This window comes from Hydractinia symbiolongicarpus, chromosome 4 (genome assembly GCF_029227915.1).
Source record: "Hydractinia symbiolongicarpus strain clone_291-10 chromosome 4, HSymV2.1, whole genome shotgun sequence".
NCBI lineage: Eukaryota > Metazoa > Cnidaria > Hydrozoa > Anthoathecata > Hydractiniidae > Hydractinia > Hydractinia symbiolongicarpus.
In genome coordinates, this window is record NC_079878.1 from 11,358,016 (window position 1) to 11,371,961 (window position 13,946).

General features: G+C 32.2%; 1 protein-coding gene across 1 annotated transcript; it reads left to right on the forward strand.

Annotated features, from left to right (window-relative positions):
- Positions 1–1,085: 1,085 nt before the first annotated feature.
- On the forward strand, positions 1,086–13,350 carry LOC130641260 (cyclin-L2-like). Its single transcript, XM_057447994.1, has 11 exons — positions 1,086–1,424; positions 3,722–3,796; positions 3,879–3,988; positions 10,255–10,339; positions 10,512–10,550; positions 11,150–11,214; positions 11,296–11,395; positions 11,948–12,052; positions 12,189–12,381; positions 12,459–12,531; positions 12,616–13,350. The coding sequence occupies exons 1-11, from the start codon at positions 1,215–1,217 to the stop codon at positions 13,070–13,072; spliced, it is 1,512 nt and encodes a 503-aa protein (XP_057303977.1). The 5' UTR covers positions 1,086–1,214; the 3' UTR covers positions 13,073–13,350.
- Positions 13,351–13,946: the final 596 nt, after the last annotated feature.

Consider the following 13,946-nt stretch of genomic DNA (forward strand, 5'->3'; position numbering starts at 1 on the left):
ATTTTTTAACCGAGTGGTGGTACGTTTTCAATGGAGCAGGTACCACCACGAGGTGGCAAATTAATCAGAATAGAAATGCAGAGTTTGAAGGTGTTTGAAGGCCCTAATACACAATTTAATTTACAATAATTCGGGAAAAATAACACTGCATCGCAGCTTATTTAGCGATCAGAGGAGGTAAGCATCACACTTTTATAAGAGTTTATTAATGAGAAAGCACGTTTCTTCGTGACTTTTTCTTGCCGCGTTTTGTTTTTAATGAAAAGTACACATAAGTTGTATCTTATAGATAGATAGATGTGCATATTTTACATGGCTAGCCTCACAAATATCGAGGGATATACCCTGTCTATTATTTCCAGGAGGGGCCATGGCGTAGATGGAGAGTCCTAGAGTATTTAATGCTTATTTTGAGCTACGCAGACCCAATTAGAGCCCGCGCTCTACTAGACAACTCCCGGCAACATCCAACAGCCCACACAGTGTGCCATCTTCCCAATTTCCCTCACATGGCTTGGGTTAACCCGGGGCTATGGTAACATTCACTCGCCCATGTTGAATCGCCGTCAAGAGGAATCGAACCCCGGTCTCCCGCACAGAGTACGAGAGCGCTATAACCACTAATCTACGGCGCCACAGATTATTAATTATTTTTAAAGAAATTGATACGAAGGAAGTTAAAAAACTTGAGAAAACACGCTTTCGTCTCTAACAAACTCTCACAAAAACACGATTTTTACCTCCTTTTTTCCGATATTGCAAAACGATGGGGAGCCGTAGGAACGCATGTACCACTGAATTATATCGTAAAGGTGTATTTGATCTGCGTAGCTCAAAACGAGCATTAAATACTCTAGGACTTAGATAGATAGATGGCCCCTCCTGGAAATAATAGACAGGGTATATCCCTTTATATTAGTGAGGCTAGCCATGTAAAATATGCACATCTATCCATCTAGCTATCTATTTTGTCGAGTATGGCCATGTGGTGTATACATAGCTCGGTGCCCCATTATTACACACTGAGTAGTCATCATACAAAAATGTTTATCTAAACCAGGTTTAAACCAATGCATTGTGGGAAAAGGTTCCGAGAACGAGGATATTTTCTTTTTGCTTCCAAAACTAATGGCGGCTTAAATTTTTCACCTTTCACATTCCAAACTCAAAGTTTCACCGAGTTCTGTTTGTAATTTTTACATGGTTGTATAAAAATGGCTGCGCCAGTTGTTACAAAGCGTATTCAAAAAGAGCGAGATTATGATAATATTATCATTTCTCTCGAAAATTGCATCCTTCCGTCTGAAAACCTGGATGAAACACCGTCGATGAAAGATGGTTTAGATCGAGATACAGAGAATGAATTAAGAATATTTGGGTGTGAATTAATACAAACAGCTGGACTGTTACTAAGATTACCGCAGGTTGGACGTGTTCTTATGATTTTGCTGTTATTGTGTAACTCTAAAGCTAACTATGTTCTGCCCGGATAATAAACGCTGCCCTGATTTAGTACGGAAGCTTGCCCTGGTTAAGAACAGAGCAGAAAATACATAATCAGGGCAACATAATCAGGACAGGCCGGCTTATTACTCAAAAAATATTATTTGGAACATAATCAGGGCAGCCCAGTTTATATACCACAGTTTGATATTATTTCTCACTTATTTTAGAACAAACATAAACTTATGTATGACAGTCTCGAGACTTACAGGAACGAACGTAATCGGGGCCGACCGGCTTATATAGGATATTTTTATATTATTTCTAACTCACATAATCGGGGAAGGCCGATAGAACAAATATAATCAGGCCGACCGCTTTTATATCCTTCGTCATCACTTCTGACAAGCAAATAGCCTGGTGGCAAAGTTGTTGTTGTTCTCAAATGAAACGAAATTTCGTGGCAAGTACTAAATTTTAGGATTCGCAAGTTTAATAACTTTTCACAAACTTAATTCCCGCAAAAAGAATAATTTAGGTTCCGTGAAATTTAGTTACTTCAAAGTATATTATGTTGAAATGTATTTACTACAAGAGTACTTTTTTCTTTCGCCATGTCTAGTTTTTGGGGGTGTTCTATCTTCCAGAGAATGTTTAATTCACAAAAGTTCGAAGAAAATGCCAATCACAGCCTGCCTGGCCAGCCATTATATCAGCGTTCATAATCCGGTCACCACGACATAACCAGTACAAAAAAAAACATAATCGGACCATGCATACATAATCCGGCTGTCCTGGTTGTAAACAGGCCGTTTTCGCAATCTGGGCAGAACAGCTATAGCTACCAATAAAGAACTTAAAAATATTTTTTTCTTATGTTGGGAGACAATATCCAAAATATAACATTGTCTCCCATACTAAGTCATATGTCTAAAAAATAGTAGATAATTTGAAATCTGTTATGTTCTGTAGCTAGCTATATTCGGCAATTCGGTTTGACCTCATAACAATTTTTACACATTTTGGAGTTTTAAGAACAATGTTAAAAATTAAAGCAAGTATAATTTTTTGGAGCAAAATCTAAATAGCTAGCTAGCTCAGCATCATTTCCAGACATATTTTTATTATAGTTACCTTTCGTTAGCTAATTATTCTTCCATTTCCACATATTTTTGCATTCTTTTCCCCTACGAACTAGGTTTGTTTTTACCCAGTGAAATTTTAAAAGTGGTGCATGTAGCACAAATTTGTTTCGTCAATTAGGTAAATGTCAAATTTAAATGTCAATCATCACTACGGTAACAAAGCTGAACTGAATCGCTGAATATACAAATTGTGTCTTATGATGTAGTTAGAGGCTAAATCAATTATTTCAACAGTTTCAGTCGTTTTAAGGGGCGCCGTAGATTAGTGGTTATAGCTCTCGTACTCTGTGCGGGAGACAGGGGTTCGATTCCTCTTGATGGCGATTCAACATAGGCGAGTGAATGTTACCATAGCCCCGGGTTAACCCAAGCCATGTGAGGGAAATTGGGAAGATGGCACACTGTGTGGGCCGTTGGATGTTGCCGGGAGTTGTCTAGTAGAGCGCGGGTTCTAATTGGGTCTGCGTAGCCCAAAATGAGCATTAAATACTCTAGGACTCTCCATCTACGCCATGGCCCCTCCTGGAAATAATAGACAGGGTATATCCCTCGATATTTGTGAGGCTAGTCATGTAAAATATGCACATCTAGTGTCAAAGGGCGACATTGAGACATTTTAAGAGAAATGTTGATTTTGTAACAATGAAATAAAAAAAAATTCTTTAGCCTTGATTTTACCCCTTTTTATCTTTAAAATATGATCTATAATAGATGGGAATGGTGGTCAGAGATTGGTGTAATGTTGGTTTGTTGGCTATTTGACTAAGTTGACTTGTTAGGAAAAATAAAAATTACACAGGGACCTTTTTTAGTTTTAACTTTAAGTGGAAATTAACAAAATTAAAAAGAATCAAAAAATTAAATATTCATTTTTACATTTTATGTTCCAATGTTGAAATAAATAATAAAGGAGTATTCACGTTTTAAAAGACTAAGGCCATGTATATATCAGGTAAAGTATATCTAAACCTAGAATAACATATGAAATATAAATAACATATAAATGTTTAAGTACCTTGAAATATATAGAAGGCTATACCAATGACGAACCATCTTAAATTGTAGTTTGTTTATAGATGAAATATTGACAGTAAATTAAAAACTGCATGTTTTATATAATGTTGCACATCTAGGTTGCTATGGCTACTGGTCAAGTTTTACTACAACGTTTTTATTATACAAAATCATTGGTTAAACACGAGGTTGAGGTAGGTTGTACATGCTGATTATAATTTAGAGTTGTCGTATTTTTATTTCATTTTAAACAATTTCTCGACACTGAATATTTAGGTTAGTGCAATGGCTGCCATATTCTTAGCTGCTAAAATAGAAGAAAGTCCTCGCAGGATCAGGGACGTGATAAATGTATATGAACATGTGAAACAAAATATGTTAAAAAAGTAAGTGTGTTAATATTGTTTTTTGCTACATACAATATGGTGTAAAGAATTGTGTTTCAGCTTTTTTGGTAATTTAAAGAAGGAAAATCCTCTCATGTTAAAACATCGTGGCTTCACAAACAAGTATACTCTGGGTGGTAGAATTCAAATTTTAACTTTAGTACAATTCTTAATTTAAAAAGAACAGTCATTTGGAAAACCTTTTGATTTAAGAGGTTTTGTAAACTATGTATCAAATTTAATGGTTGTATTTGGTGCAAAACGTTGTTCAGTGCACATTTTTACTGAGCTTGCAATGAATAGTATTATGGATACTATCTGTTTCTAAGGTAGGATACTTACGAGGTAGAAGTGGTGGTTTTAAGAGCTTTGTTTTTTTAGTTTTGTCTGCTAGCCAAGCCATGTCTTAGTGTATTCATATCAAACTTATTTTTTACACACTTTACTTTACAGTCAATACAAGACAGCATTGTAAACATGGGTTGTTGCTGTAATTAGCACCCCTCACTATCAACCATCACTCATGTGTCCATCGTCAAACAGTTGATATACATGATGTGGTGTGTTGTGAATGGAAAACAACAGGGATACGTCAGGGAAATGTTGTAAAGGCAAGGTTGTTCATTTATTTAATTCTTTGAAGTTTGTAAAGTTGTTTTTTATATCTGCTTCCTGTGTAGCTTGGTGTATGTTTTGTTATTGTTGTGAAACTCATTGTTAAATTGATATTCAGAAGTATTTCAATTGTTGTATTACAAGGCTAATGTAACTGGTTATTAAAGATTGTTGCTAGAAAAATAAATTGACAAGCTTACTTGAGCCTGGAATGTATACTTAACCAAGATGTTCTTTTGTATGGATAAAAACAAAAGGAAAAAAACTGTTTAGATGTAGTGTGACACTTTTTTTCCAAATTGTGAAAAGTGGATAAGCTGTTACCGTGTGTGAAGAGTATTATTTACTTCAGTATAAGCTGTTTATGGTGGAATGAAAATGTTATTTTCGTTGCATGAAGAAACTATTCTGACATCATAAACAAGGTAAGTCAACACAATTGCAGGCTTTTTTTTAAATGTTTTTTTTATATACAATGCAGCCCTAAAAATTAGCAAGTGCGATCAGCAATTGCTGGTGCGGTTTCACTTTGCAACAGCAAAAGAAATGTGGATATTATCAGGGCTTTTTCGGAATTCGCCCTTAATTTGAATATAATGCATAGAATATATATATATTTTCTGATAAAATTATTAAGTTATAAAAGTAATGTAGAGAACAGTAAAGATTCTTAAATAATGAAAGCATTATATAATACAAATGTGTAAAAATTAAAAAGAATTAAAAAACGACTCTGTTATCAGCAATTTTATACCAACATATTTTTTGGCTGATTTCGATGGCTGTAATGAAAAAACTAATGTGGTTTATACATTCATGGTTGAAACATATTGTCTTTAAAATAGCACTAGCTCAACAAAATGATATATAAACCAAGTAAACTCAACTAATGAGCCTAATTTTTTAAGAATTTTATCATGTTGCGTATAAGGTGAGCCTTAAACAGGTAAAACTGCCTCATGATCAGGTTCTAATATGCAAAAAGTATTACAGTAAAAAACTAGACCTAAACTCTCTTCCAAAAGGGGCCTTATCACCAGGCCAAAATAAATAGATTATTTCTGGTAAAATGCATGTTGATTTTTTTTTTCTTGAATGATTTCCTTTTGAAAAAAAAGAAAGTATTTATGTTAATGATTTTCACATGATATTTTCCTTGTGTTTAATGTACGAAGGAATGGTAAAACCACAAACCATTTTTTATTACACTATTGATGCGCACACAAAAAGGAAATGATAAGAAAGTCTTATATACCTTTTTTATTAAAAGTAGATGCAGGCCTTTTCAGGAAAATTTTAATATGTGTGTGCCAAAAAGCACGCCTCAAGTATTTTAGGTGTGTTTTTGGGTGTGCTGCACTGATTAACTTCTTATAAAATTTGTCATTTTGCAGGTGCTATCAATAGCACGCCTAAGCCATTTTGCGTGTGTGTGGAGGTGTGCGCGTGCTATTGCACGCCTCTCCTGAAAAGGCCTGTAGATGGAACATATTTTTTCCATTTAGTTGTATAATAAAATAAGTATATTATCAGCTTAGATAGTGTATATACAATGAGTGGTTTGATAAAAAAGCATGTTAATCAAAAATTAGCATCTGATTTACTTTAATGTACATTAAAATATTGGCTTGTTTAACAAATAGTTGCAAAGTGTGAATAAAGACCAGACTATTCATTAGTATCAGGGTTAATGGTGAGTTTTTAACACCATAATGACAGCCCTTGTGTAATTAAAATGTCTTTTGATATATGTCTGCTATAAGTTGTAACTTTTAAAATAGTAGAAAACTTAGTTGGTTAGACGTTTGGGAAGTATCTATGAACAAAAAAGGTTGCACTCTATAAAAACCAAAAATTTGTAATACTGCTGGCCAGGTTACCTTTTTACCACCACATGGAAACAATAAATCTTTTTATTTCATCCTATGACTCTAGTTTTACTGAGAGGAAGAAATGTTGAAGTTGTGCAAAGTTTGCTAATTGGTTAATTTTGTAAATGCATAGCAGGTTGCAAACTACTTTTTTTATGATCAAATTTGGCTATTAAAATACACAGATTGTAACAAAATTTAAATTTCAAAAGAAAGCTTTTTATGTAATTTTAGAACGACATATTTATAGCAGTATTCTTTGTGAGACTAACATCTTGTTGAACGCTCGTCGATTATCTTTCGGCGAGGATACAATTTTTAAATGTACTCATTGCGGCCCTTTCCCCTTACCCTGAGTCTATGCACGAGAATGGTGCATTGAGTTTGTAACAACCTAAGCTTGTTTTTTGTTAAAGTTATGACAATTTGTTATTTATTATTTAATAAATTAATTTTTTTTAAGCTAGAAGTTTTTTTTGAAAAAAGGAAATTATTCGATGACTTTTGGTTCACTTTCCCAGAAACATAGGAGCTGGGAAAGAAGTTATTCGTAACTCGTCGACCGTAAAAAAGTGGGCATGTGTGATAAGAACTAAAATAAAATGTCCAGACATTGTGATTACCAAGCAATATGTGTGTGCTGATTGCAGGTAATAAAACATGTGCAAAGCATTTTTTATATGAAAATCGAACACTGATTTACATAGTTGCAGTTTGAAATTAAAAAAAAATAAGGCTTATCAGTGACTTTTTATTTTCCATAATAAAATGGTAAAAGCTCCTAAAATATGGAATAATTTTGCATGTGTTTACTCTTTCAATACCATCCAGTAGTCTCCTAAACTCTCCTAAAATCTAAAATTATGAAGTTTTAAATCTGTACCCACCTTTTTGCATGCAAAATAAGAAATCAATTCACTCATTTTTTCCCACTTTGTGAATATAGTGCGTATAAAAGTAATTCTTTTAAATCACCTTAAAAAATGGTAAATTGATGATGACCGAAACCAAACTTATCGAGATTGAATTAATTAATTCTGAAACTGTCATTGTTATTTTTCATTGTTAAAGTATCAAGGCATGGTCATACTAAACTCAAAGATTGGGGGACATGTAAAACAGTTGTTTAAGATTGTGAATGCCAACTGTTAAATAGGAATCTATTACTGTTTTTACTGTAAGGTTTAAAAAGTTGTATGAGTAACCATGACACAAATTTGTTGATGACTTTACAAATCATAAACTGAACAATTTTTGCTGGAAATAAATGCAAAATCTTCAGCCTTTGTAATTCAATGGTGAACAATTGCAGGCAGGCAAATAACATGTCATATTGCTGATGTTAAATTTTTTTTCAATTAGAATGGCTGAGAAAGTGTTTTTTTTTGGCAACGGAATACATATTTTTCACATTTGTAATAAGTCATCAATATCGTCATCAACAATTATATTTAAAGCTACATTCACAGTTGTGTATTATATTTTTTACTTAACGGATAAGTGTTCATTTATTCTCTTATATTATGTAAACAAATTAGGAAACTGACAAAAAACATCAGAAGTTATTAAAACATGATACATGTGAGGCATCATAGGGCTAAGGTTCATTTTCCTTATGAACACAAGTTTTTGTTGATAAAAAAATTGAGATGAGATGCATGAACAGAGTGAAGAAAAAAAAGATTGCACCGTTATATCAGCAGCAAATAGAAGGATTTTTAAACAAGAAGGCTTATAGAAAAGGGGCATTTGGTTTCATTACAGTACATACGAAAATACAATTTATTGCTGTTTGGTACGATTTCCATATTCTCCTGGAGACATTTTTCTTTTGTCTTGATAGCTATTCTAGTCTATTTTTATTTTGCTTCTGCTAATAGAGCAGTATTTCAGATATCTTTTCTAGGTGTTATTGATATGATGTATTTTACAGCAGAAATAGCCATATGATTTGTTTCTAGTTTCAAAGTTCTGTTGTTAACATATAAAATTTTTTCCTATGATTAGAACGTGCTAACTTATACAATATAATTTTATAGGGATCATTCTAGAAGTTTTGACATGTAAATTAATCTCTCAATTTTTTTTTGGATTTTACTGAACACTAAGGGGAAAATCAGATTTTCAGCTAGTTTTTAATGTTCAATAACCAAAACTTTTCATTTAAGGAAGTATCAATTCAAAAGCTACCTGTTTAAAGTACAGTCATTTAAAATCTATCCTTTTGGAGTTCAGTAATTTTCAAGCTATCATTTGAAATCAGAACTTTTGTTTTAATATATAAAAGCTACCATTTTGAATTTAACTTTTATTTATAAGCTACCATTTTGAATTCTGCACTTTTGTTTTGTAAATTAAAAGCTGCCATGTTGCTAAATAATGTCTGCCATTTTTTAAATTTAATAAGCTACCATTTTGAATCTTTAAATATATAGATAACATGACTTACCATAAATTTATTTACTAAAAAATTTACATTCTGTTTAGGTCACCTGACCTCAGTTAAAAAATGTTATTTTACACTATCTGAAAACATTGTCAATAAAATATAAAGAAAATGCATTATAATAACAAATTTTTCCACTCCAATAGAAAAAAGAAATTTTAAAACACAAAAAAACATCAACTTATAAACTAAAAAAAAATATGATTGTTCGACTTTGAAGTAGGGTTAAGTTAGAATAAGATCTGTGATAAGCATTTTGAAGTTTTTACTTTTATTCTTAATATTTGAAATTTCTTGCTATATCCTAATGCCTACCATTATTATATGTAGTTTTCAAGCTACCATTTTTAATGTCTTTAAATGTTTGTTTATAATAAATGACTTAGCATTATTCTACTTATCAAAAAGCTGCATTGAGGTCAGGTCAACCGACCTCACTTAAAAAAAAAAATTGACACAGAACTGAATAAGTTGTTGTAAATAAAACACAATAAAAACGCCAGGTCAGATAAACTTCAAAAATAAGAAATTTCAATATTTTTCTGAGAAGGTTAAGATAAATCAAATTTTTTTTTTTATTTTTTTTTTTTTTGTTCTAAGTTTATTATAAACTGAATTTATATATATAAATATTTTTTTTTTAGATTTGAGAAGATGTTAAAAGATATGACATTTTCAATCATGGACAATTGAAGAAATTTTTAAACAATTCTTTCACAATAATTTTGGAATGATTTGATAAATGTCAAAATCGTTCACAAGATTTACAATTCACAGACATGCAGAAGAACTAAAATGTTTCATTCTAACTAATGTCTCAGCATACACATTAGCTATATTATGTACGAGGGCTAGAAGCAGCTTAACAAAAGTTGAATGGTATAATGAAAATGAATTGATATTTAAAGATGTGTGACAATAATTTTACAGCTTATGTTTAGACGTTGTTTTCAAGATGAAATATAGAACGATATGGATACACCACACACACACAAAAAGTAGTATGGATTATTCAGAGGAAATAAACAAAAAGTACTTAAACAATAGAGATAATTTGAGTATACCCATTCAAGAAATTACATTGATATTTAAAATTTGCAGGAAAATGATAGACTGTCAAGAAGAAAGAGTTCTATGTTTGTTTTTGTTTGTTTTGTGTGTGTTTTTTTTTTTGCAATGTAAACCAAGTTGCACTTGATAAGCTGATATTTTAGACAAATCTTTGTAAAACTTCAAAGAACAAATCATCTGCTGTCTTGTATTAACAGGTAAAGTTAATTTTGTGCTTTTTGCCAAGTTCTTTATTTAACCAATAAAATCACTTTATTTTACAGACCATGCGTACCAATGGATTTTTTGGGCAACCACTACTATAATTTAAAGAACGCTGTAATAAAAGCAGAAAGAATAATACTAAAGGTAATGTTTACTTGGTACGATTATTTTAGTTCTTCAGTACGATTATTATCAAAAATACCTTACTGGTATTCGTATCAATAAAGCTGACCAGATTTTTGTATTTGGCACATCGCTGCTGGTTTTCTATTTCGGTATTCAAAGGTCGTTTATGTATATGTTTTGACTTTTCAAGGTACTTGGGTTTTGTGTTCACGTAAAACATCCACACAAGGTATGTTAATCCTTGTTCCGTCTCTTTTTGTAACTTATGCAGCATTTAAATGAAGTTTTATTTTGTTTAAATGATTGTTGACAAAATGAAACTCATTTTTAGGCTGATTTCGAGCAAAATTACTGAAATGAATTTCATTTAGCACTAGAAAGTATATATGTAAACACGATAATATTTATACCCCAAATAATATTGTTGCACCCCTCAATAGCTTTTGATAGACTTGATTTCCCCAATCGGATTTTTGCGTCGAGTAAAATCGGATTGATAACGTTTAAAATTTACAAAATGATTCCCCTTGATGAAACAAAGTTAAGTCCTAAGGATAATCCTAACAAGTTATATTTCCAGGATTAAAAGCTTTTAATAGAGTTTTTTAGGCGTAGTTTCGAGTAATAGCCAATATATGAGGCTCTAAGAGGTTTGGGAATTAAAAAAATTGGCAAGTCGCTTTCTAATAGATAAAGTATGTTAACCATGCAGCATAGTAAAATAGAATTATTGAAAAAACCCGGCAGCCCCAGACCGAATGGTGTTAATGTTTGGATTAATAGCATTATTAAATTAGAATTGAATATAGTATTTTGTATTTTTTTTAGATTATTATAACTTACTTGCAAATATTGGATCTTGAAAAGAATGCGAATTTAGCAAGAACAGCATGGTAGGAACGACTCGGATAATTTTTAATAACATAAAACAGACCTGTCATCATACGTTCAACTTTTTTGCTTTCTTTTTTTAGGAATTATATGAACGACGGTCTGCGAACTGATGTTTTCGTTCGTTTTTCTCCAGATATAATCGCATGTGCTTGTATTTTTCTAGCTGCAAGAACAATCAAAGTAATTACATTATTATAGTATTTTACCTAGTAAAATTGTTGTAATATTATTGTTCTCTCTTGATGGCTTAATAATACAAGGTTGCTTCTTTCATTTACACGCAAACAAAATATGTGCATAAAAATATTTATGCGTATGCTTTTCGTTAATCAAAAAAAAAATTTTTTGCGATAATTTATATTGCGAATTTAGAAAATTTTTTCGCGAAAATTTAATTTCGACTTGCCAAGAATTTATTTTCGGGATCTCAGAGAATTCAAACTTTTGAGTAAGACATTTTCCATTTTAATCAAATGTGACTGGCAGTAAAGGGAAGGCGGTACTTTTCTCATAAAAATCGAGCATGTAAAAATAATTATTTGCAGGAATTAAATTTTTTTTAGCGTATTACAGAAAATCAAATTTTCTGCGGGAATTTTTTTTCTAAAAGACAATTTGCAAAACTCGCGAAATTTTCTTCCTGCAATTTTTTTTTCTTCAAGGTAACTGGAAAAATCTTGATTTGATTTTATTTCTTTGTATTTTAATTTTAAATAATCAAATCTTCGTTAGATAAACTTGCCACTGAGACCACCTTGGTGGCAATTATTTGATGCTCCTTACGAAGATATTGAAGATATTGCGTTATCGATACTCAGACTGTATTCCAAACCTAAGGTATGAAAGTTAAATTCATTTCTGTGACGTTTAAATTTTGTCTTTTCTGAATTTACTTTTCAGTGCTGTGTGCGTGAACATATTTGCACCGATTGATTCGCTTAAAAACCTTTTTTTTGTTTTCTTGGTCACATAGGTTGATATAACCCGGCTGGAAGCCCAAGTAAATAAAATTAGAAAGGCAAAAGAACAAGAGAAAAAATCATCAGAAGCCAAAGAATCAGAGAGCACTGAAGGTTCATTTACACCCTCGCATAACATATCAACCAACGAACCGGCACCGAATGCAGTAAACAATAACAATTCGTCAAAACCATCCAGTAAGACAAGTAGGTATTTTTTGTAGTAGTGTGTGATGGCGTCTTGTTATATCTTGGATGTAATTTAAAACGTTTACTTTTTATAGACTCGCCGACAGAAAAAACTACTGAGAAACGTGCAGTTTTAAGTTCGGTTATCAGTTCTAAAAAAGACGACAGGTAAGTCCCCCTTTCTTTAAGAGTCTGAACAAAAGGTGAACAAAAATCAATTTTTATGTTTACAAGCGTGTTTGTTATTTTTAGTAATGATCGAAAACGGGAATCTTATAAATACAATCGTCGTCGTGAAAGGTCGGAAAGTGAAGAATCTTCTGACTACTCTTCCGACTCCGAAGCGGAATTACCTTCAAAAAAATACACACAACAACGAAAGCAATACGAAAAAAAGAAACGCTCGCCAAGTTCTGATTCCGGCAACGACAGACGTGCCGTCGTGCCGTCAAAAATTCGACGAGCCGCCAGTCCGATTGATAATTACCGAAAAAGTAAGTCGTCACGTGATAAAAGTAGCTATAAAGAAAGCAATGGACATTATAATAAGAGTTCGTACACAAAATCGAAACGAAGAAGTCGATCTCGTTCACCCGTAAAACATGGCAGATCACCGAGCCCTTCTCGTAAAGATAAATATTTAAAAAGCAGAGCCAAAGAAAAGATTCGATCCAAAGATAAAAACGGAAGCAGTAAAATACGAAGGTGACATATAAAGCAGCTTTCGTTTTACACATAAATTGTCAAAGTCTTTTCACTCCTGCATAAATCTCTCTTTCTTTCTTAAAGGAAAAACAGTTCTCGAAGCTTCGCCAGTATTCTTCTTATAATTCTTTTGTATGTTATCTTTTCTTGCATTGCACACAACTCTTGTGTACTGTAAACTTCATATTTGTTTGTGTTCATGTAATCATTGCTGAACATTTTATAATTTTAAAGTTATGTTGAAGCTAAGGTGTATTTATCGAAATAAACCATTTTTTAAAATCGTGTTTTTTCTGCCCATTACCACAGCTGGCTTTAAATTGCGGCATATTACTTTTATTTAACGTACAAATTTTTCTCGAAATTAAAAGAATGCCTGTTCTTATTTTATTACTGCATAACTGAGGTTTGCGAATTAAGGGTTTAAAAACATCACATCACACCCCAATTGTTAATAAAATATCGGTTAAAGGTGCATATTTTGCCAGTAAATGATATTTTTATCGATCAAAATGTCTCAAAGATACATACGTTGGATACTTTCAGTTTACATTTTAGCTGAAAAAGGTGGAACGTTTCTGGCTTTTTATGAACTCGACAAGTAAGTTAAACTCCGACTGACAATTTTAAAAAGTGCGATAGAATCTGTAAATGCGAGGGCTTTACATTGTTCGCAGCAATTCGGATGGTAGCTAGTTCCATTTTACGGCATTGCTCCGGTCAGTATTTTTAATAACTGCCCTTTAATTACCGTGTATATTATCTCAAGGTTCATTAGCTCAGAAATCCTGAACAACTTAATGCGACGTCTCGGAAACAAATTTTAAATGTTAACAAACTAACAAAACATAGCGAGTTGTAAAAAAAAAAATCATTAG